At 41.2% G+C, this 21,811-nt stretch overlaps 1 protein-coding gene and 1 non-coding gene across 14 annotated transcripts in view; both read left to right on the top strand.

Moving 5' to 3' along the window:
• Depdc5 (DEP domain containing 5, GATOR1 subcomplex subunit) overlaps positions 1-21,811 on the top strand; it is a 124,689-nt gene that overhangs the window by 38,297 nt on the left and 64,581 nt on the right. For all 13 annotated transcript variants that reach the window (XM_027387230.2, XM_027387229.1, XM_027387228.2 and 10 more), the window contains 7 exons: positions 1,202-1,271; positions 1,696-1,732; positions 2,585-2,705; positions 6,166-6,386; positions 8,303-8,506; positions 11,576-11,711; positions 13,380-13,474. In XM_027387230.2, the coding sequence (XP_027243031.1) occupies positions 1,202-1,271; positions 1,696-1,732; positions 2,585-2,705; positions 6,166-6,386; positions 8,303-8,506; positions 11,576-11,711; positions 13,380-13,474 (884 nt within the window). The remainder of the gene's footprint in view (positions 1-1,201; positions 1,272-1,695; positions 1,733-2,584; positions 2,706-6,165; positions 6,387-8,302; positions 8,507-11,575; positions 11,712-13,379; positions 13,475-21,811) is intronic.
• Positions 2,891-2,996, top strand: LOC113832298. Its single transcript, XR_003479513.1, has one exon. It is a non-coding gene; the product is annotated as a U6 spliceosomal RNA (small nuclear RNA).

A 21,811-nucleotide genomic window follows, 5' to 3' on the forward strand; every position in this document is an offset into this window, starting at 1 on the left:
TTTAACTAAGTCCAGACCAGTGAGTGAATATTAAGAACTTCCTGTGGCTCTAACATTATACTAAACACATTTGATATAGCCAGGCATTGGTGTTTCACGCCTTTACTCTCAGTACTAGGGGGGCAGAGGCAGGTGGATCTCTATGAGTTCGAGCCCAACCTGGTCTAAAAAGCGAGTTCCAGGATAGAAACCTTGTCTCAGAAAAAAAAAAAAAAGTAAAGAGATTTGTCCCTGAAATAGAACACTCTGATCTAGTTAGCAGTTAGGACTAGTGCAGGCTAAACACTGAACATATGATATATGAGGAGAAAAGGCCAGAGCAGCAGTTGAAATCATTGTTAATATTGAAATTGGAATTTAAATTTTTACTATTATTATATTATTATTATTACCATTATTATTTGAGAAAAAGTCTTACTGTGTAGCCTAGGCTGGCTGAGAACTTTCTATGTAGATCGGCTGGCCTCTTAATTCATAGAGGTCCACTTACCTCTGCCTCCAGAGTACTGTGTTAAAAGCATTTACAACTGTGCTTGGCTTTCTAATAATAAATTACTTTTATGTATGTGTGTAAATGGTGTGTGTGTGTGTGTGTGTGTGTGTGTGTGTGTGTGTGTGTGTAGGTCAGAGAACAGCTTTTGAAAATTCATTCTCTCCTTCCACCAGAGGTTGCTGAAGATTACACTGTCAGGTTTTCACAGTGCTTTACCCACTGAGCCATCTCACTGGCTAGAATTGGGAAGATTTGTAAACCTAAAACAAAGTCAGGCACAGGCAAGCTGATCTTACTTGGGATTGCAGTTTTGTTTTAAGGTTTAGATTAAAGAAGCTGGGCATAGTCTAGCACACCTTTTATTTTAGCACTTAGGAGGCAGAGGTAGGCAGATCTGAGTTTGAAGACAGCCAGGGCTACACTGAGAAGCCCTGTATTGAAAAACAAAAAACAAAAACAAAAAAACCAAAACAACAACAACAAAAAATTGTTCCTGGTGAGATGCCTCAGCAGTTAGGAATATCATTTGCTCTTCCCAGAGAACCTGGGTTCAGTTCTCAGCACCCACGTGGCAACTCACAACTATCTGTAACTCCAGTTTCAGGAGATCGACTCCCTCACACAGACATATATGTAGGCCAAATGCCAAATGCATGCAAAAATAAAAAAATAAGTTACAGATTTATGACTCTTTTTTTTTTAAAACAGTTTCTACACATCCAAAAGCCAGCTCTTTTGTAACAGTTTTACTCCACGGATAAAACTGGCAGGAAAGAAGGTATGTTTTCCCAGTTTGAACAACTTTCGGGGGCTACATACAACTGTGTGTTTATTCTGATCTAAAGTACTGTCATCTCCCTTCTTCCCTGCCTAGGGTCATAAATAGGGCTTAAACATTTTTGTGTTGAAACTTTATGGAGAAGCTGGGGCTGTAGCTTTGCTAAGGATGCACAAGGTCCTGCGGATTGAATCCGCAGGAAGGAAGTGGGGTCTGTGCCCTACCTGGATAAGGTTGTGAGCATAAGATACAAGGTGGGAACTAAAAGACTTCCCAGGGCTTGTCAAGTGTTCACACCCATTTTTCATAAGTTACCTGATAGCTAGAACATGGTCTTTGCTCTGGGGAGTAGTACGTAACATACTGTGTTGTGTTAAGTTTGGTTCTATCAGAGGAGTGATAAAATATTTATTTAATTTTTCAGCCTGCTTCTGAGAAAACCAAAAATGGCCGTGATACATGTGAGTATTTTTGAGATGTTTTTCATCACTTTTAGAAATAATTAGCTAATTTATGGCAACAAAATAATGGGAAGTGTCATAAGAAGGTTCATATAAAAGTCAGTACATCCACATTCCAGTGTCACCTTTGGAAGGGTCTTTAGCCACTTTTTAGTTGTACCTTGTCGGCTGCAGTGAATGGGTCAGGTGAAAAATAGTGAAGCACGGAGGATGCTCAGGTGGTATTTCAGCAGGACTATGTATAGGACTAACGTGCTGAACATTGCCTTTCTTTAACTGCTATACTTTTTTGTTTGTTTGTTTTTTTGAAACAGGTCTTTGTGTGTAACAGCCCTGGCTGTCCTGGAACTCACTTTGTAGACCAGGATGTCCTCGAACTCACAGAGATTCACCTGCCTCTACTTCCTGAACGCTGGGATTAAAGGCGTGTGCCACCATGCCAAGCTACTGCTGTACTATTTTAATGTCACTTTGACATTTATATCATCCAGTCTTTTTTTTTTTTTTTTTTTTTGGTTTTTCGAGACAGGGTTTTTCTGTGTAGCTTCGGAGCCTATCTTGGCACTCGCTCTGGAGACCAGGCTGGCCTCCAACTCACAGAGATCCGCCTTCCTCTGCCTCCTGAGTGCTGGGATTAAAGGCGTGCACCACCAACACCCGGCTATATCATCCAGTCTTAACCTGATAGTTGGGTTATTATTCCATCTTTTCCTTGGTAGATGATCACCTGTGCCTTGCAGATTTTGATGACCCTCTATAGGTCATCTCTGTAGATATCTATTGGATACTTATAGATATTTCTATAGATATCTGTTGAAATTGTGTTTTAATTGTATTATTTGTGTTTTACAGCTCTTGGGACGCCGAAGGAATCTGAAAATACCCTTCCCATCCAAGTAGATTATGATGCCTACGATGCTCAAGTATTCAGGCTGCCCGGTCCATCTCGGGCTCAGCGCCTCGCCACATGCAGGTTTTCTGTCAGATTCCTTTGAGGGTGCATATACAATTATTTAGGGGCCAGACATGTGGCACAGGTCTGTACCCTAACATTCAATAGGCAAAGGTGGAGGGATTCCAAATTCAAAGCCAGCCCCAATTATATAGTGAGGCTGTATTTCAGGGAAAATAGATTGTTTAAGAAAACCTGAGAGGTGCGTGCTTCGGCAGCACATATACTAAATTGGAACAATACAGAGAAGATTAATTAGCATAGCCTCTGTGTAAGGATAACATACAAATTCGTGAAGTATTCCATGATTTTTTAGTATTTATTTATTTATTTTTGTTTTTTTGAGACAGGGTTTCTCTGTGGCTTTAGAGACTGTCCTGGAACTAGCTCTTGTAGACCAGGCTGGTCTCGATCCATGTTTTTTTTTTTTTAAATTCCAACATTTGTTTATATTAAAACAGACTAGTATAAAGCAAAAAAAAAACTGAGGGACCTTTATGAAAGCAGCCTTAAAAATGTTTAAATTGGGTCTGGAGGGATTGCTCAGTGGTTAAGAGCACTTGTTACTCTTTCAGAGGACCCAGGTTCAGTTCCTAGCGTCCTACATAACCATCTGGAACTCCAGGAAAACATGTGCACCTACATATATGCAGGCAGAATATTTACATGCATTAAAAAATGATTTAAAAAATTTTAAAGGAAGCCGGGCAGTGGTGGTGCATGCCTTTAATCTCAGCACTCGGGAGGCAGAGGCAGGTGGATCTCTGTGAGTTCGAGACTAGCCTGGTCTACAAGAGCTAGTTCCAGGACAGCCTCCAAAGCCACAGAGAAACCCTGTCTTGAAAAACAAAAAAACAACAAAAAAAAAAATTTTAAAGGAGTTTTAAATTAAAATTAGCCTCAGGAAAGCTGTGTTGTAGAGATCACTGGGGATTCCATTTTCAGGCTCTTAAGTTTGTTTTGTCTGTAGTGACATTTTGTCTCAAGATACAGGATGATTCTCAGACACATTTTAGCCAGGAAATGAAATTCACAAAGCACAGGCTCTTTCTCAGCCAGCACTAATATTGATCTTTTAAATTTATTTTTCCAAGAACAGAGTTTTTCTTTCTTTAACTCCCACTTTTTAAATTTGCTCTCTGCCATTTTGGCCAATTAGCAGTTTATAATTGTGATAGATTTAACAACCTGTTCATTTTTGGATCTTGTGTAGTTTTCTTAAGATGCACTTGGAGCAGGCCAGGTGGTGGTGGCACACACTTTTAATCCCAGCACTTGGGAGGCAGAGGCAGGTGGATCTCTGTGAGTTAGAGCCAGCCTGGTTCTAGGACAGCCAAGGCTACACAGAGAAACCCTGTCTCAAAAAACAAAAAAAAAAAAAAAAAAAATTTTTAATGCACTTCGAGTTAGAGAGATGCTTCAGAAATTGAGTGCTTATTGTTCTTGTTGAATACCCAGGTTCAGTTTCCAGCACCCATGCCAGGAAACTCACAACTACCCCCTGCAAAGGCACTTGGCAGTCACATACACACAACCACATACAGAAACACACCCGTACTCATAATTAAAAACAAAATAGCCAATGTGGTGGCACACATCTTTAACCCCAGGACTTGGGAGGCAGATCTCTGAGTTCTAGGCCAGTCTACATAGTGAGTTCCAGAATAGCCAGGACTACATAATAGAGTGAGACTGTCGCAAAAAATAAAAAAATAATAAAATAATAATTAAAAAAAGAGCTACTCCAAGTTAAATATTTTTAAAATTTTAAAACATTTAAAAAAATTTGTATGTGTATGAATGTTTTACCTGCATGCATGCTTATATACCAGGTATGTGCCTGTGCTCAGGAACCCAGGAGGCATCACATCCCTTAGGACTGGTGTTATAGACAATTATGAGCCAGCATGTGGATGCTGGAATTGAACCCAGATCCTCTGGAAAAACCACTGAGCTATTTTTCTAGTCCCTATATTTTATTTTCATAGTAGTCTTGTATTTTTTTCTTAGTTTAGATTTTGTTTTACTTTCCTCATATTAGAATTGAATTTAGGGCTTCAAGCTGGCTAAGCTTGCATTAGATCCCTTTTGCTTTTAGATGGCGTCTCAATGAATTAGTTGCCCAGGTTGACTTTGAACTTACTGTAGCTCAGATTAGCCTTGAACTTACAATTTTCAAGATTCAGCCTTTGGAGTAGGTGAGATTATAAGCCTGTACTAACAAGCTTGGCTTTTGTTTTCCTGAGACAGGATCTTGCTCCGTAGCTCACACTGCCCTAGACTGACATCTGGTGCTACTTAGGAGACTCAGTCATAGCTATTCTGGGGCTTTTCTTAGGGCTTTTTATTTGTTTCTGTTTCTTCTTTTAGATTTATTTTAATTTTTTATTTATGTGTATTGTGTTGACATGTGTGTTTGTTTGCCACAGTGTGAGCAGGTACCCACAGTGGCCAGAACTCTGGATTGGATTTCCAGGATCTGAGTTACAACAGGTGGTTGTAAGCAGCCTGATTGATGCTGAGAAGCAAATTCGGGTCCTCTGCAACAGTAGCAAGTGCCATATTACTTAGGATACATTTAAAAAATAATTTATTTAACTTTTATGTATGGGTGTATTGCCTCCATCTATGTCTGTCTGCACATGCAATGCTTGATGAGGCCAGAAGAGGGGGTTAGGTCTCCCGGAACTCAACAGACTGTTGTGAGCCAACTGATATGGGTGATGAGAATGGAACCTTGGTCCTCTGCAAGAGAAGCAAGTGTTCTTAACCATTGGTCCATCTCTTCAGCTCAACTTCTGTATACATTTTTGTATGGCCTGGAGAGATGGTTCATTAGTTGAGAGCACATGCTTCTCTTCCGAGGACCTGAGTTCAAGTCCCAGCCCCAACATTGGCCCTATCACAGTTTCCTGTAACTCCAGATCTAGGAGAATCCAGTCTGGGCATCTACAATCACAAGCACATACCCTTCAACCACACTGACACATACACATAGTTAAAATAATAAAACGCTTTTTTTCAAAAAGATTTTTTCTTGTTTTGATACAGGGTCTCATGCTATAGCCCAAGGATTCACTGTGTAGCCTAGGATGATCCTCCTGCCTCAGCCTCTCAATTTTTAGGATTACATATAAGTCACCATGCCTTTTTTTTCCCTTTTGAGATGAAATCTGACTTTGTTTAAGCTAGCATTATTTCCCACATTAAGCATTTCAATGTTGGTTTTCTGAGTATATATAGCTGATGATCATCGTTGATTTTGTTTGTTTGTTTGGTTTTTTGAGACAGGGTTTCTCTGTGTGGCTTTGGAGCCTGTCCTGGAACTCGCTTTGTAGACCAGGCTGGACTTGAACTCACGGAGACCTGCCTGCCTCTGCATCCTTGAGTGCTGGGATTAAAGGCGTGTGCCACCACCACCTGGCCATCGTTGATATTTTAACTCAGAGTTGAAGTGTCTTTGTCGTCTCTTGGATGTCAGGTCTGTAAGAGAGCAGGAGAATCATAATCGCAAAAGTGCCAGCTCCTGTGATGTCTCATCCAGCCCTTCCCTACCAAGCCGTGCACTTCCCACTGAGGAAGTGAGGAGCCAGGCTTCTGATGACAGCTCCCTGGGCAAGAGCACCAACATCCTGATGATCCCTAACCCCCACCTGCACCAGTATGAAGTCAGCAGCTCGTTGGGCTACACCAGCACCCGAGGTCAGAGTGCTGAAGCACAGACAGAACTGGGGAGGTCTGGGCACAGTTTCTTTTCAGTCTGTGGCATGGGAGTAACAGGGAATATTGGAATGGGGTATAAGTCTCATATTTTAGTTATTTCCATGCCAACAAATGGGTACAGATCATATTAGGTATTGCATATGTTTTATACTATTTTTGTCTCTAATCTTTTGTACATCATCTACAGAGTCTTTTTAGGCCTGGTGTTAAAAGGGTTTGTTATTTTCTCATCTCAGTTTGTGCCATACATAAAATAACTTTGTACTCTGTAATTGGCTTTGCATATTTATGCCTTTTTTTTGCAGTAATGGAGACTAAACTCAAGGCAAGTGCCATACTGCTGAGTTATATCCCAGCTCTTCTTGCATTTTTTAATTTTGAGACAGGATTTCACTAAGTTGCCCAGGTTGGACTTGAACTCTCCCTATAGCCTAGATAGTCCTTGAGCCTGCCATCCTCCTGCCTTAGTCTTCAGAGTTAGTTGCAGTTATAGTCCTTGTCACCAGGCCCAGTTCATATTTAAATCCATGTATTTTTGTGTTTGTACATTAAATTAAAAGTGCTGAGATTACAGATTATAGGTTAAAACATTCTTTGATGCCATTAAAAAATGTTTATTTATCCCATGCACATTGGTGTTTTTCCTGTATGCATATCTATGTGAGGGTGTCAGATCCTCTGGAACTGGAGTTACACTTTGAGAGCTGCCATTTGGGTGCTGGGAATTGAATCCTGGTCCCCTGGCAGAGTAGACAGTGTTCTTAACTGCTAAGCCATCTCTCCAGCCCTCCTTGATGCCATTTTCTAATCAGCATAGTTGTTTCCCAAACATGGGATGCACAAAAAGGGACTTGGTTCCCATGGGTTTTAATTCTTAGATCCTTAGATCAAGTTATATAGCTTGTTGCCTCCATTTCTATTACAGGCCATTGCACAGGGCAGATTGAATCTAAATACAATATTTCCTTGCCTGGCCAAGCATGAACACATTCTTTATTCTTTTTCCTTAAGAACATTTCTTCAATTTCACACAATGACATGTGATTGCTTATAACTCTCTCAGTACACAGGCTCAATGGGGGGAGCCTCTCAATCATTGAGGAACTCATATTCCTTTTATCCTATGATACCATCATCTTCAATGTTGATTTCCAAAGTTGACATGGAAGAGGAAAAGATAATGGAGATGATGCTTGTAGATAGCTGTTGTCTAGTCCTTGAATGGGCTAAATAAGCATGTTCTTTTGGCTAGAACTTGTGCCATTTGGTTAATGGAAAGGGATTCTAGCTTTGTGTGTTCAAAATCAAATGGGTCTAGTGACCTAGTCTGTTCATCAAACATAGCTTTCTTCTATTTATCTGTCTGTCTGTCTGCCTGCCTGCCTGCCTATTTAGGCAAGTCTTGCTATGCAGCCTTGGCTAGACTGTAACTCAATATGTAGATCAGGCTGGCCTTGAGCTCAGATTTGTCTGTCTCTGTCTCCCAAGTACTGTGACTAAAGGAGTTTGCTATAACAGCTGGCTCAAACATTTATTATTATTGTTTTACCCACATAGAGAACATATTCACTCCAAATAACTCAAGACCTATTGTTACTCACTGCATCCAGCTCAGTGTTCACAGTTGTGTATCACCATCCCCCCATTACCCTCCTCAGACCCCCCCAAATATGAAATCCATTAGGTTTATGTATGTCTTCACTGGGTCAGGTCTCCAAAATATTTGAAAAAATAAGCAAATCTAAGCATGCTTTATTTCTTTATAGTTTCAAATTTTAATCATTTCCTGATATTTATGATGTCCTAGATTTTTGCTAGTCTTGACTCATACTTAATTCTGATTTCTTTGTGGGTTTGAGCTTTGTCTTTCTGTTCAACTCCATGATTGCCAGCAGATGTCCTGGAGAACATGATAGAGCCACCACAGCGGGACTCTAGTGCACCAGGAAGGTTCCATGTGGGCAGTGCAGAGTCCATGCTGCATGTCCGACCTGGTGGATACACACCTCAGAGAGCACTGATTAACCCTTTTGCACCCTCAAGAATGCCCATGAAGCTGACATCCAACAGAAGGCGCTGGATGCACACTTTTCCTGTAGGTAAGTTGGCTGCTCAGCAAAGAGCCTTGGACTGTGAGTTCCTGGTTCTGGTCCTTAACACTAATAAACCATGTGCCAAGTGCCTCAATATCCGTGAACCTCTTGACCCCACCAGTGAGGTGGGCATGCCTGCTGGGCTTTTCACAGGGTCCTCAGGAGGATCTTTGAAGACACACTTGAGAACAAGTTTTGTAGCTGACCAGCTTAAGGGCTTTGATTGGTTGTTTGTTTGAAAGGGACTATGTTTTACATCAGCTTTCCTGTCCCTCATTGTCACTCATTGCTCTCCATGCTGCATTTATGCTACTTTGTCATTTCCCAGGGATCTCTGAGGGGTGAAGAAAAAAGAAGTTATTTTTACTTCACTATTTTTTTCTAGCCCATCTTTTTACTCTGTTCTGGCCTCAAGAAGATGGCAGTAAGGGTTTATAATGCTGCACTTAAAATTAAACTTCAGCTTAATGGTTCTTGCTGGGTTAGGAAGGAACAGATTTTGTGTATGTGTGTGTGTTCTTTTGTTTGTTTTATTTTGCTTTTTTAAAATAGGAACAATCTTACTCAATGATTAGAAATGTCTAGTTATTTTCTTTTACATTTGATTTTACTGTTTAAAGTTAAATAAAAAATGTGGAATATATCTGATTTATTTGGCTATAATTGGAGGCCATTCCAAACCTCTTTTGTCCCTTATCTCTGCTAGAATCACACAGGTTGTTTCTTTCTGGTTTTGCTCTCTTTTTTGTTGTTTCTACCAGATTTATTTTGAGGTATCTCCATTTCTCTCTTTTGTACTTGCTCTTGCTTTTTATTTATTTTTGAGACAAGATCTCAGATAGCCCAGACTAGCATTGAGCTTGCCATATAAGGAGGATGACCTTGAATTTATGACCACCACAAGCACAGCCTGTTCACATGATGGTGGGGATCAAACCCAGAGCTTCCTGCTTTGTGCAGACTAGGCAAGAAATGTCTCAATTGAGTTACATCTCCAGCCCCAGGCTGAAATCTTTCTCTTTGTGTGTGTATATGTTTGTGTGTGTTTGTGTGCGCGCATGCATGCATGCTCATGCTCATGCTGTCTCTCTTGCACACTCATGCTCATGCATGTGTGTGTATGTGGAGGCCAGAGTGTCTTCTTCTGCTCCTAGTTTTGAAAACAGGTGCCCTTACTGAACCGGAGCTCACTGATGGGCTAGACTAGCTCCCAGCAAGTCCCAAGAATTCTCCTGCTCTATCTCCCCTGCATTGGAGTTATAAGTACATAATGTTATGCCTACCTCATGGATGCTGGGGATCTGAACCCAGGTTCTCATGCTTGCTCAATTTACTGATTGAGCCATCTCCCCAGCCCCTAGGTTAAAAACTCTGAAGAGATTTTTCTGCCACGACCCTCAGGTCTTTGTCCTTTTCCAACCCTACCTTCATGCCTACATTACTAAAAAACAAAATAGCAACTAGTCACTGTTCACTTTGTTTATCCTCTTGAGCACTTGACCCTCTGATAACGAAGGCCCTTCTTCACCAGTCAGCCCAACCTCCTGGGTCCTCATTCCCATCCTCAGAGGGTCTTTCCCTTCTTACCCAATCTCGTGATCTTTACACACTTTTACTTCTTTCACCTTTGGGGTTCATAGATGTTTCCTTTACCCAGATTAATTTTTATTAACCCTTGGGAACCTTACTTAGCCCTCTAACTTGTATATTTCCAGGAAATGACTTTTTAGTAGGCATGATTCCTATCTTTTCTACTCTGTCATTTTTGTGCTTAAGTACCCTAGATTCCTAAAGTCACACAGTTATTTTCTGATTTTTTTTTTCTAGACAAGGTTTTTCTGTGTAGTTTTTTTTTTTCTCTTTGGGGGCCTACCACCTAGCTCCTAAATAAATACACAGAGACTTACTCTTACCTATGAATGCCCAGCCTTAGCTTGGCTTGTTTCTAGCCAGCCTTTCTAACTTAAATTAGCCTCTCTTTAATTATGTTTTGTCTCTGGGCTTTTTACCTTTCTTTATTCTCTATATCTTTCTTTCCTTCTCACTCTGTGGCTAGCTGTGTGGTTAGCCCCTGGCATCTTGTCCTTTCTTGCTCCTTGCTTTCCTCTCCAGCCTAGATTTCTCCTCCTTATTTATTCTTTCTGCCTGCCAGCCCCACATATTTGTCTCTCCTGCCAAGCTGTTGGCCATTCAGCTCTTTATTAGACCAGCCAAGTGTTTTAGGCAGACAAAGTAACACAGCTTTACAGAGTTAAACAAATGCAACATAAAAGAATGCAACGTATCTTTCCACAGCATAAACAAATGTAACACATCTTTTTTTTTAATAATTTATTTAACTTTATTTTTATGTGCATAGGTGTAAAGGTCAGATCCCCTGAAACTAGAGTTACAGACAGTTGTGAGCTGCCATGTGGGTATTGGGAATTGAACCTGGGTCCTCTGGAAGAGCAACTGGTGCTCTTAACTGCTGAGCCATCTCTTCAGCCCTAAATGTAACACATCTTAAACTAATATTTCGCAACATCTTTGGGTAGCCCTGACCTGGAGCTCACTCTGTAGCCTTTAACTCAGAGATCTGTCTGCCTCTGCCTCCCAAGTGCTGGGACTAAAGGTGTGCACCACCATGCCCATCTTGTTATTTCCTTTTTTTTTCTCCCTTTGTGTAGCCTTAGCTGTTCTGGAACTAGCGCTGTAGACCAGGCTGGCCTCGAACCCACAGAGATCCACCTGCCTCTGCTTCCTGAGTGCTGGGATTAAATACATGCATCACCACCAACAAGCTTGTTATTTCATTTTAATTTTCCTTCTCATCTTCTTATCCTCTTACACTTGTCTGTTTCTGTATGGCATCTCCATAGTATTCATGAAACTGAGAGTCCAGCTTATAGTCCCAGACATAAAATGGGCAGAAGAGTCCTCTGTGGGAGCCTACAGGTCCCTTGTATAATGTTCTTCTTGCTGTGCGCTTTGTCAGATCTCTCCAGTGTCCCAACAGTTGGAGAGAAGGAAGAGTATGTTTTAATGTGCATTGTGAGCAGTCAGGTCAGAATAACAGGTTCTTTGTCTGGGTAGGACCATCTGGAGAAGCCATCCAAATCCATCATCAAACCCGGCAGAACATGGCAGAGCTGCAGGGCAGCAGACAGAGGGACCCCACCCACTCCTCTGCAGAGCTGTTGGAGTTGGCATATCATGAAGCTGCCGGAAGGTGAGGATTTGCACAATGCTCTGGAAGGTAGCCCAGAGCAGTGCTGAACAGACCTGCTGATGAAATGACACATTTGTGACTTAGAACTCATTTGGTCAGGCCCCTCCTTTGTCAGCCAGCATCATTACCATCCTTGGGCAAAGGGTAAACACAAGCAGCCTGATATTTTTCTTGTAATATTAACAAGGCCCTGCTCTATGTTTGTTTTGAACTTACATTTTGTAAACTTCTTTTCTTCCAAATCTTGGTCAAGGATGAAAATAAGATATCTCTTTTATCTTAGGGTTTGCCTCTGGAATGCAGGGACAGGTGACACATACTATTGTCTTAGATAACTTCCTGGTGGATTGAGATACTGGTTTTTGAATGAAAGCTCTGAATGTCTTATGAGGTATCTGAAGAGTCAGTATAGGAAGAAAGTCATTTAAGCCTTGATGAGCATGACCCTGGTTTAAATCTGGACTCACTGGTCCTAAATTGCTTTAGGAAGCACTTTATAAAAAGCAGCCTTGTATGGTGATATTTTGTTTGTGATCTAATAAATAAAGCTTGCCTGAAGATCAGAGTGCAAAGCTAGCCACACCAGTTAGCCATAGAGGCCAGGCAGTGGTGGCAGACACCTTTAATCCTAGCACTCAGGAGGCAGAGTTAGTTCAAAGCCACCCTGAGCTACCCGAAATTGATCCAGTCTAAGAGAAACAGAGCTCATACAAAGGTGATCCCAGCACTTGGAGTGACATACTTTTAATCCCAGCACTAAGGAGGCAGGAATGATATGGCTGGGTGGAGAGGAGTATAAGATGGGAGGAGACGGGGGGCTGGAGAGATGGCTCAGAGGTTAAGAGTACTGACTGCTCTTCCAGAGGTCCTGAGTTCAATTCCCAGCAACCACATGGTGGCTCACAACCATCTGTTATGAGGTCTGGTGCCCTCTTCTGGTGTGCAGATATACATGGAAGCAGAATGTTGTATACATAATAAATAAATAAAATCTTTAAAAAAAAAGATGGGAGGAGACAGAAGCTTATTGTAGTCTGAAGATGCAGTCTGAGGCAGGCAGTCTGAGGTTTCATAGAGATGAATGCAGTCTGAGGAGTAGAGCAGTCTAGGCAGTCAGTCTGAGGATTCATGTAATGGATAGCTCCTTTGGTCTGTGGTAGAGGTAAGAGCTAGTGGCTGGCTGCTTTGCTTGTCTGATCTTTCTGCTTCCCCCCCCTAATATCTGATTCTGGGTTTTTATTAAGACAAAAGAGAATTTGTGCAATAGCCTTGGTTCCTTCTTTGGACAGTGGACATCCTCTTTGCTGGAGGGTTTTCATGTGGAAGTCTGGACAATCTGTGGCCCTCTTTACTAGGCTAACTCTGGTATATCCAGTCAAGCATTCTATATCATTTCTTTGTTATTAAGAGGAAGAAAAGGGAAGTGGTATAGCATGGTGGTAGGTGAGCAGCCAGGGTGTCTGGGGCTGGCACACAAATAAAACACAATGGTTTGAGGTATGGATCCAAGGATTGCCAGCCTATGCTACTGAATATTCAGGCCTGTTTTTCATGGGTCCTCCCTTCTCCAGTTATCCTCTCCCCTACACACTAATGTACAGGGTGAGCAGGAAAAAACCATGATGATCAACATTAATTAAGCCAGGTGGCTGACTTTGTTCTCTGCAGGCACAGCACTTCCCGCCAGCCTGGTGACAGCATGTCCTTGAACTTCAGTGGAATGGAAGAGCTTTCTGTCAGCCTGCTTAGCAACAGTGGTGCAGGTAACTCATCCAAAAAGTCATAGAGTTGGGATGTTCAGAACAGGCTCACATCTAGAAGTGACGCAAAGGCCAGAAAAGCAGACCATATCTATTTTGGGATCATTTCAGCCACAATTTGGGGTGACCTATTTAGAAGCAATACTGTATAATGCATGGAATTATAAATGGGCTGCACAGTACATTTTTAGCTGAGAACATGTTGGTCAAGACATATTTTTCATTGTTTCGTAAGGGAGTCCTGTCTGAGAGCTGTGAGATGTTGAGAGTAGCACCAGAGACCAAGTAGGAATAGTCTATTTTACAGGTGTTGGAACTGCTAGGCCTGGGGAACAAATGCACCCTCATATAGAAACAGTCCATAGGGGAACATTGTGATTTCTGTCACAATATCACAAAAGAGAAAGATGTCTGTGGGTAGTGGTATACACCTTTAATCCCAGCACTCCAGAGGCAGAGGCCTGTGAGTTTGAGGCCAGCCTTGTCTACCTAGTGAGTTTTTAGGCCAGCCAAAGCTATATAATAAGCAACTATCCAAAAAGAGGGAGGATGGAGGGAGGTGATGTAGTTACTTTGAGAAGTATCTCAGGCTTAAAGGGATATAGAAATTGGTTGGATGGAAACTTAGAAGGTACAGATTTCAAGGCAAATGATGGGAGGAGTACAAGCTTGATCTTTACTCTTTCAGGAAACACTTTTATTATCTAATAATCACAGTAAGGCATATATTACTAGGTGCAGATCACATTGTCCAATTGAATGCCTAGAGGTACAGAGATACTAGTCTCACAGCAGTGCAGCCATCTTCATTTGAGCAATCTGTTTGAGTGCTTTTTAAGGGGAACATGCCTTTAGATAGGTATAATATTTTGTTTGTGCTTTAACTAATAAAGCTTGTCTGAATATCAAAGTGCAGAGCGAGGCACTAGTTAGCCATAGAAGCCAGGAAGTGGTGGCATACACCTTTAATCCCAACACTGGGGAGGTGGAAGCAGGCAGATCTGAGTTCAAGACCACCCTGGACTACACAGATTGAATCAGTCTAAATGAGAAACAGAGCCAAGTGGTGGTGCTCATAACTTTAATCCTAGTACTTGGGAGTCACACTAGGACTTAATTAATCTCAGCACTAGGAAGGTGGAGACAGAAGTAATATGGCTGGGCAGAGAGAGGAATATAAGGGGGGAGGAGACAGCATTGCATTCAGTCTGAGGATTCCTAGAGACAGGGTGGCCCATTTGGTCTGAGAATTTGATAGAGGTAAGAACTAGTGCCTGGCTGTTCTGCTTCTCTGATTCAGGGTTAATAAAAGTTTGGGGCTGTGGAGGTATTTTTATGTCATATATTTAGGGTCCTTAAATGTTCCATGGCTGCAAGATTTCCTAAAGTGCTTACAGAATATTACAAAAGCAACATTTCTATTACTTTGCCAAAATAGGAAGCTTAGTTTTAGGAACCAAATTTTGAATTTTCCTGGCTTTGAGGGATAGGTTACTAAGGAGGGCTGCTCTGGTTTCCTTGGACTGTTCCTTGAGCTAGCTTGACTAATGACCAGAAGCAGGAAGACTTAATTGAACCAGATGGTAACAGCCAGCCCCAGGATCTACCCAGAAGAGCCCAGTGACCTGGAGAATCCCAGAGATATCACATGACTCCCTGTATGTAGGTTTTAGGATTTTAATTTGTAGTTGAGAAAGGAGTGAGCTGTCAAAGAGTCTGGATTTGAGGATGTGTGTGGAAGATCTGTAGGTGACCTTGTCATATCCTCTTAGCTGAGAGTTTCCTGGTGCACTTGTGCACACAGATAGGCAGGCGTTGGGAAAGCATTTGCTTGTAGCCTGGCTCTCTGTCCCACCCTTTTCCTTCCTGGGCTCCTACGTTGTCAGTCTGCCTAACTACTCTGCTTGGGTGACTGGCAGAGACCTCATTGTGGATGTGATACCATCTGGACTTGTGGTTTGCAATTCTTCTGCCCAGCTTTCCTTCTCTTCTGCCCTTTTGTTCTGATGCTGTCTCCTCAGCTCCCTACTTCCGGCTTTTGTTCAGGCCTTTGTTGTCTCTGTTCAGGAACATCACAGTAGCTCTTCCTGCTCTGTTACTTTCTCCTTCAGGGAACTACCATGCTGTCACCAATGAGTTATTTCAAAATTCAGATCTAACCAGCCTCTTCCCAAATGCACAGCCTTCAGTCGCTCTTCTTGACTTTTGACACCAGTCATTGCCCGTTTCCTCTGTCCCTTCATGTCTTCACCTGACTCCACTTTAACAAGATGTTGAATTTGGAAAGAGTACAAGCTGTAGAATCTTAGGACACGAGACTCACTCCACCTCTAATGGGTAGTGAGTCCTTTGGGCTAGTTACTAACTTCTCTTACCTCAGGTTCTTCATTGTGAAGGGGATATTTTGAAAATGTAAACAAAAACTAAAAATAAATGTGACAACCCATATGAATCTTACATGGGCAGTCATGGGTCGTCAACAGATTGGGAGTGGTGTTAATAGGACATGGGTTTTTCTTAAATCCCAGCTATGGTCTTCCTATTTCTCTGTGTTGTCTCGTCATCCCTGTGTAGAATATGCTCCTTTCTTGTCTGCAAGCCTATTCTGCCTGAAAACACCCACTTCCTCTGATGGTTCAGCTCCAAGTGTGCCTCCTTGTTTGAAGCTTTCCCTTAAGGTTTCCTTTCCATCTCGTGCTTCTACACAGCTCCTGATCCTATCCCAACTGCACAACTTGGTACATCGTGACCCCACTGCTCCCATATCTATATCTCCACTAGGCTTAAAGTGTTTATTGTTACTTGTCTTTCCATAGTGTTTGTCTTGTTTATTGACAAATGAAGTTTTATTTCAAAGACTATGCTGTTATGTGAGAAGCTTTAGAATGACTTACAAAATTACTGTTTAATTTGTACTTCTGTGTGTGTGTGTGTGTGTGTGTGTGTGTGTGTGTGTGTGTGTGTGTATTCTACAGTGTTTATCTTCTTAGAAACTGTAGAGTCCTTAGGTTGCTTTTCTCGATGGGGTGATATAGTTATATGGGGTTACCCTTTTCTTGTCTATCCCCTTATGACCTATAACATAAGTTTTGAGAAGGGCCAGAGGTCACCAGGAAATAGTCTATAACTACATGGGAATTGAGTTTCATTTTTGGACCTAGGCTACCAGATAAATCATATTAATGAACACAGAGGAAATTAGATTAAATCTTCATAATTTTTATTCCCATATACAATAACCAATTAGTGTTCAGTCTCTCTTAGGGTATATCTAGAATCTTACCCTTGTTGTCTTAGTCTAGTCTAAGGTGTTGTTGCCTTTTACTTGCATGTAGTAGTCTGTTTACTGGTCTTAGCTCTCTCTTTTGCTCTTTCTTATTTATTTATGTCTCTCTCTCTCTCTCTCTCTCTCTCTCTCTCTCTCTGTGTGTGTGTGTGTGTGTGTGTGTGTGTGTGTGTATGTGGGCATATGTTGGGGGAGATGCACACAAGTGTGCACATACAGGGGCAGGAAAGGCCATCAGGTATCCTCTTCTATTACTCTTCATCTATATCTTTGTGGCTAGATCTGTCCTTGAACCTGGACTCATACCTTCTCACCTTGGTTAGAAGCCTGGGGTCCTTCTTCTTCACCCCTCTTGGAGCTGGGGTTACAGGAGTTTGCAGGGAGGAGTGCCTGGCTTGATGTGGGTGCTGGAATCTGAACTCCAGCACTCATGATTAACAGTGTTCTTAAGCACTGAGGCATCTCTGCAGCCCATTGTGTTGTTTATATAACCATAACAGATTGATTCAGAGTAAATATTCTAAAGTAGAAGTCAGAGCATGAAACTTATACAAAGCCCTCTAAGGGCTTCTCAACTAACATTTAATAGCGAAGGCATTGCAGTCACTAACAGACACCGTAGGGTCATATTTCCCTGATTAGCTTCAGATCTCATCTGCTTTCTCTTATGTTTCTCTCTAGTGGTTCCTCTGATAGCTCAGGCACAGTTAGTGTCTCAGCCCTTTCTCTTGCTCTCCCCTCTGCTGTGTTCTTGCCCCAGTGAGCCTTAGGGCTAACATCTATATGTCTAAATTTGCCAGACAGTCTTGTTTGAACTTGTTAACTTGTGTAACTAATACAATGTCCTCTTTCGCTCTCAAAAGTGCCCTGGATTGGATGATCAATTATGTGATTAGCCTCCTACCCTACCTTCTTTCATGATCAGTTTGTCATTACTTTGGTTTCGGGATCAAACTCAGGGCTTTGCACTTCTAGCCAGGTATTCTGTCACTAAGCTGTGCCCAGCTCTCTTTCATGTCTTCACAGAATTACGCTCTGCCCCAGCACTGCGCACACACGTTCCTGATGTTCTCTATAGCACCACCTGACATCTAAGTCTTTTACTTCTTGTGTTTGTTTTAAGCACTGTTAGAACAAACACTTTTATTTTGCTCATTTTGTATTCCCAGAGCGTAAGATAGTTCTAGCCCAGAGTACATACTTGAAAAATATGTGTTAGATGGGTGTACTTTGTTTTCATTTGAAGTGCTGGGGATCAAAGCCATGGTGTCGGGTATGCTACATGCTAAGGCAGTGTTGTCCCAGTGAGCTCCACCCCCAACATAATACTGTAATTGGGAATTTCACACCATGCACCTCGATCACACTCACTTCACAGTCCTTCCATCCCAACAATCCATCAGAGGCAGGCAGATCTCTGAGTTCAAGGCCAGCCTGGTCTACAAATCAAGTTCCAGGACAGCCAGGAGAAGCCCTGTCTCAAAAAAACAAAAACAATATCTCTGTCTTGGTACAACATAGAGTTGAAATAGATAGCCAATAAACATTTCACTTATTAAAGACAACAGAAAAGGCAAGAAAACCACTTCTGTGACCCAACCTCTACCTCCCTTGGTTTGAAGCTTCTGCCACCTGTAGGTACCCAAGTATGACTCAGACTTCCTGCATTTGGGCCTGATTCATACATGAGTCATGCTTCTCAGGAATAATGTCTCTGTGGGTTTCCCTTTGGCTCTGCAGGATTTCATTGTAAGCACAGTTGTAAGACCTTGTAACTATATTGTTTACTTCTTTCTGTGCAGTGTAGCAGTGCCAAGGCTATTAAGGGGTCTTGGCAGATCACTGTTTTATCTTTCTGCCTTTTTACTTTTTGGTACTGGAGACTGAAGCTAGAACTTTGTGTATACTAAGCACATATCTACCTGAATTACATATCGATAACCTATTTAAACAATGAACAGGACTGCAATGTAGCTCAGTTGGTGTAGTGCTGGATCCTGTGTCCCATCCCTAACACTGCATGGAAGACTAGACTTGACAGTAGTAGATGGCCAACAGTTAGATGGAAAACTAACTTAGTGGCATCTTTGGAAATTCCTTATCTTACAATGTCACGTCAGGGCTTTTAAAATTTTTTTCTCTTATTTTTAATATAATTGTATTATATAGGTGTGTATATAAATATTACATACATACGTATATATTTCTCTTTTTACCCTGTAGGTTCTTTGCATTTATATTATTACTTCTAGTTTAGTGTTTTCATGAGATTCCTGATTGTGTGAATGAGTGGGTCTCTGCATCTGTATCTGTTTCTTATGCCTTTTTGGGACTCTTTTCCTCTGTTTGTTTTTTCCTAATCTGATGAGTTAGTTTTTATTTTATTTTATTGTTATTCTTTGGAAGCATGCTTGTTTTCTAATGAGAGGAAAGGGGATATATCTAGATGGGATGAAAGTGAGAAGGAACTGGAGGATTGGAGGGAAGGAAAACCATAATCAAGGTATATTATGTGAGAAAAAATTTTTTTTTTCTTTTGGAGACAGGTTTTCTCTTTCTGTCTCTGTTGATCACCTGCCTCTGATCCCCAAGTGCTAGGTTTGAAGACATGTACTACCATGCCCAGTTTTTATTTTCAATAAAAGGGAAAAAATTCCAAGGAGGAGAAAAAAAAAGAAAGAAAGAAGAAAAACTGGGCTTAGAGGTTAGAGTTGGCTCAGCAGTTAGGAGCACTTGTTGTTTTTACAGAGGACTGGGGTACCTGTAACCAACTGTAACTCAAGTTCCAGGGAGTCTGATGCCCTCTTCTGACTTCTGTGGGTGCCAGGCATGAATGTGCTGCACAGTACAGACATGCACATAGGCAAAACATTTATAAAATTAGTAAGTGAACAAGCAAACAGACAAACTGGGCTTGATGGTACAGGCCTATAATTTTGGCACTGGGATAGAGGAAGAAGGATTTTAAGTTCAAGGTCATCCTCAGCTACATAGCAAGTTACATGAGACTATGTCTTGAAATATCAAACAAAAACCAGTATAGAGTCATTTCACTATTTAATTCTCTGTTTCCTTAAATGAACACTCCTGTGGAATCTATTTTTATGTCCTTACTTGCCTTCTGTACATGGAGTTTAAAGTATCAATTCAAATATTTTGTTCACTTATTTTTTGGGTTGTTAATTTTCTTCCTCTTGAGTTTTGAGAGAACTCTCCATATTCCATGTTACATGATTTTCAAGTGTTTTTTTCCCAGGTCATTGCTCCCCACCCCCCAAGGTGTTTCACAAGGAATTTATAAGTGTTTGTTATCGTTAAAAGAGATCCAAGTGACACAGAAATATATGGAGTAAAATACAAGTTCTGGGGCTGGAGAGATGCCTCAGCAGTCCGGAGCATGTGATTCTCGTGCAGAGGACCTGGGTTCCATTCCCTGGACCCACATGGCAGCTCACAGGTGTTGTGAGGATCTGATGTCCTTTTCTGGCCTCCATGTGCATCAGGTGCACAGAAAATACACATAAATATGAGTAGGCACTTATACACATACATAAAATAAATCTTCTAAAAAGACAGCAAAGTTATGTTTTTCACCTACATTTTCCCTTAGCTTTCTATTTGGAGACAGTTAATGTTGGTTGTTTTTAAGGCTTTTTTCAATCCTTTTTTATGGTATGATTTTCTGAAAATGGATATGTTTTCTAAGTGATGTTTAATTAATTATATGTGTTTTTCAATTAGTTCCATTATTTCATATTCAAGTTTCATTTTAAATCTTCTTTCAGACTCTTTCAGACTAATTTTATCTGGGCAGATTATTTGTTATTCAGTTAAATGTAGTAAATTACCAATTGTCACCTGTATTAAGGGAGTCTAGTTTGGTCTTATGCAGGTTCCCCATTTGTCAGACCTGAGTCAGTGATCTCTCACTATCTCTGGTTAGCTAATTCTGTGGGTTTCCCCATCATGGTCTTGACTCCTTTGTTCATATTGCTGCTCCTCCCTCACTTCGATTGTACTCCAGGAGCTTGGCCCATTGGTTAGTCGTGGATTTCTGCATCTGCTTCCATCTGTTTCTGGAAGAAGGTTCTAGCTTCTCTGGGGTTGTGGATTGTAGGTGGGTATCTTTTGCTTTGTATCTGATATCCACTTATGAATGAGTACATACTGTATTTGTCTTTGTGGTTCTGGGTTACCTCACTCAGGATGGTTTTTTCTAGTTCTGTCCATTTGCCTGCAAATTTTAGGTTGTCATTGTTTCTTACCTCTGAGTAGTACTCCATTGTGTAAATATACCACATTTTCTTTATTCATTCTTCAGTTGAGGGGCATCTAGGTTGTTTCCAAGATCTAGCTGTTACGAATAACGTTGCTGTGAACATAGCTGAGCAAATGTCTTTGTGGTGTGAATGTGCCTCCTTTGGGTATATGCCCAAAAGTGGTATTGCAGGGTCTTGAGGTAGGTTGATCCCTAATATTCTGAGAAATTGCCATACTGATTTCCACAGTGGCTGTACAAATTTATACTCCCACCAGCAATGGAGGAGTGTTCCCCCTTCTCCACATCTTCTCCAGCATAAGCTGTCATTGGTGTTTTTGATCTTAGTCATTCTGATTATTATAAGATGGAATCTTAGAGTTGTTTTGATTTGCATTTCCCTGATGACTAAGGATGTTGAGCATGTTATGTCTTTTTTTTTTTTTATGTGCATTGGTGTTTTGTCTGCATGTATGTCTCTGTGAGAATGTCAGATGTCAGATTGTGGAATTACAGACAGTTGTGAGCTGCCATGTGCATGCTGGGAATTGAACCCAGTTCCACTAAAAGAGCAGTCAGTGCTCTTAACCACAGCCATCTCTCCAGCCCCTTTATGTTATATACTTAAAAGCTATGTTTGGGAAAGAATTCCAGAAGGTAAGGTTAAACAGTAACTATACAAAATGTAATTAGGTTATTTTATGTTTTCTAAAAATTAGTTGGTGTGACTTTAAAATGTGTCAGTTTTCTTTAAGAAAAAGAAAAACCCTATCAGGCAAAAAGAATGGTGTTGATG

This window comes from Cricetulus griseus, assembly GCF_003668045.3.
Source record: "Cricetulus griseus strain 17A/GY chromosome 1 unlocalized genomic scaffold, alternate assembly CriGri-PICRH-1.0 chr1_1, whole genome shotgun sequence".
Taxonomy (NCBI): domain Eukaryota; kingdom Metazoa; phylum Chordata; class Mammalia; order Rodentia; family Cricetidae; genus Cricetulus; species Cricetulus griseus.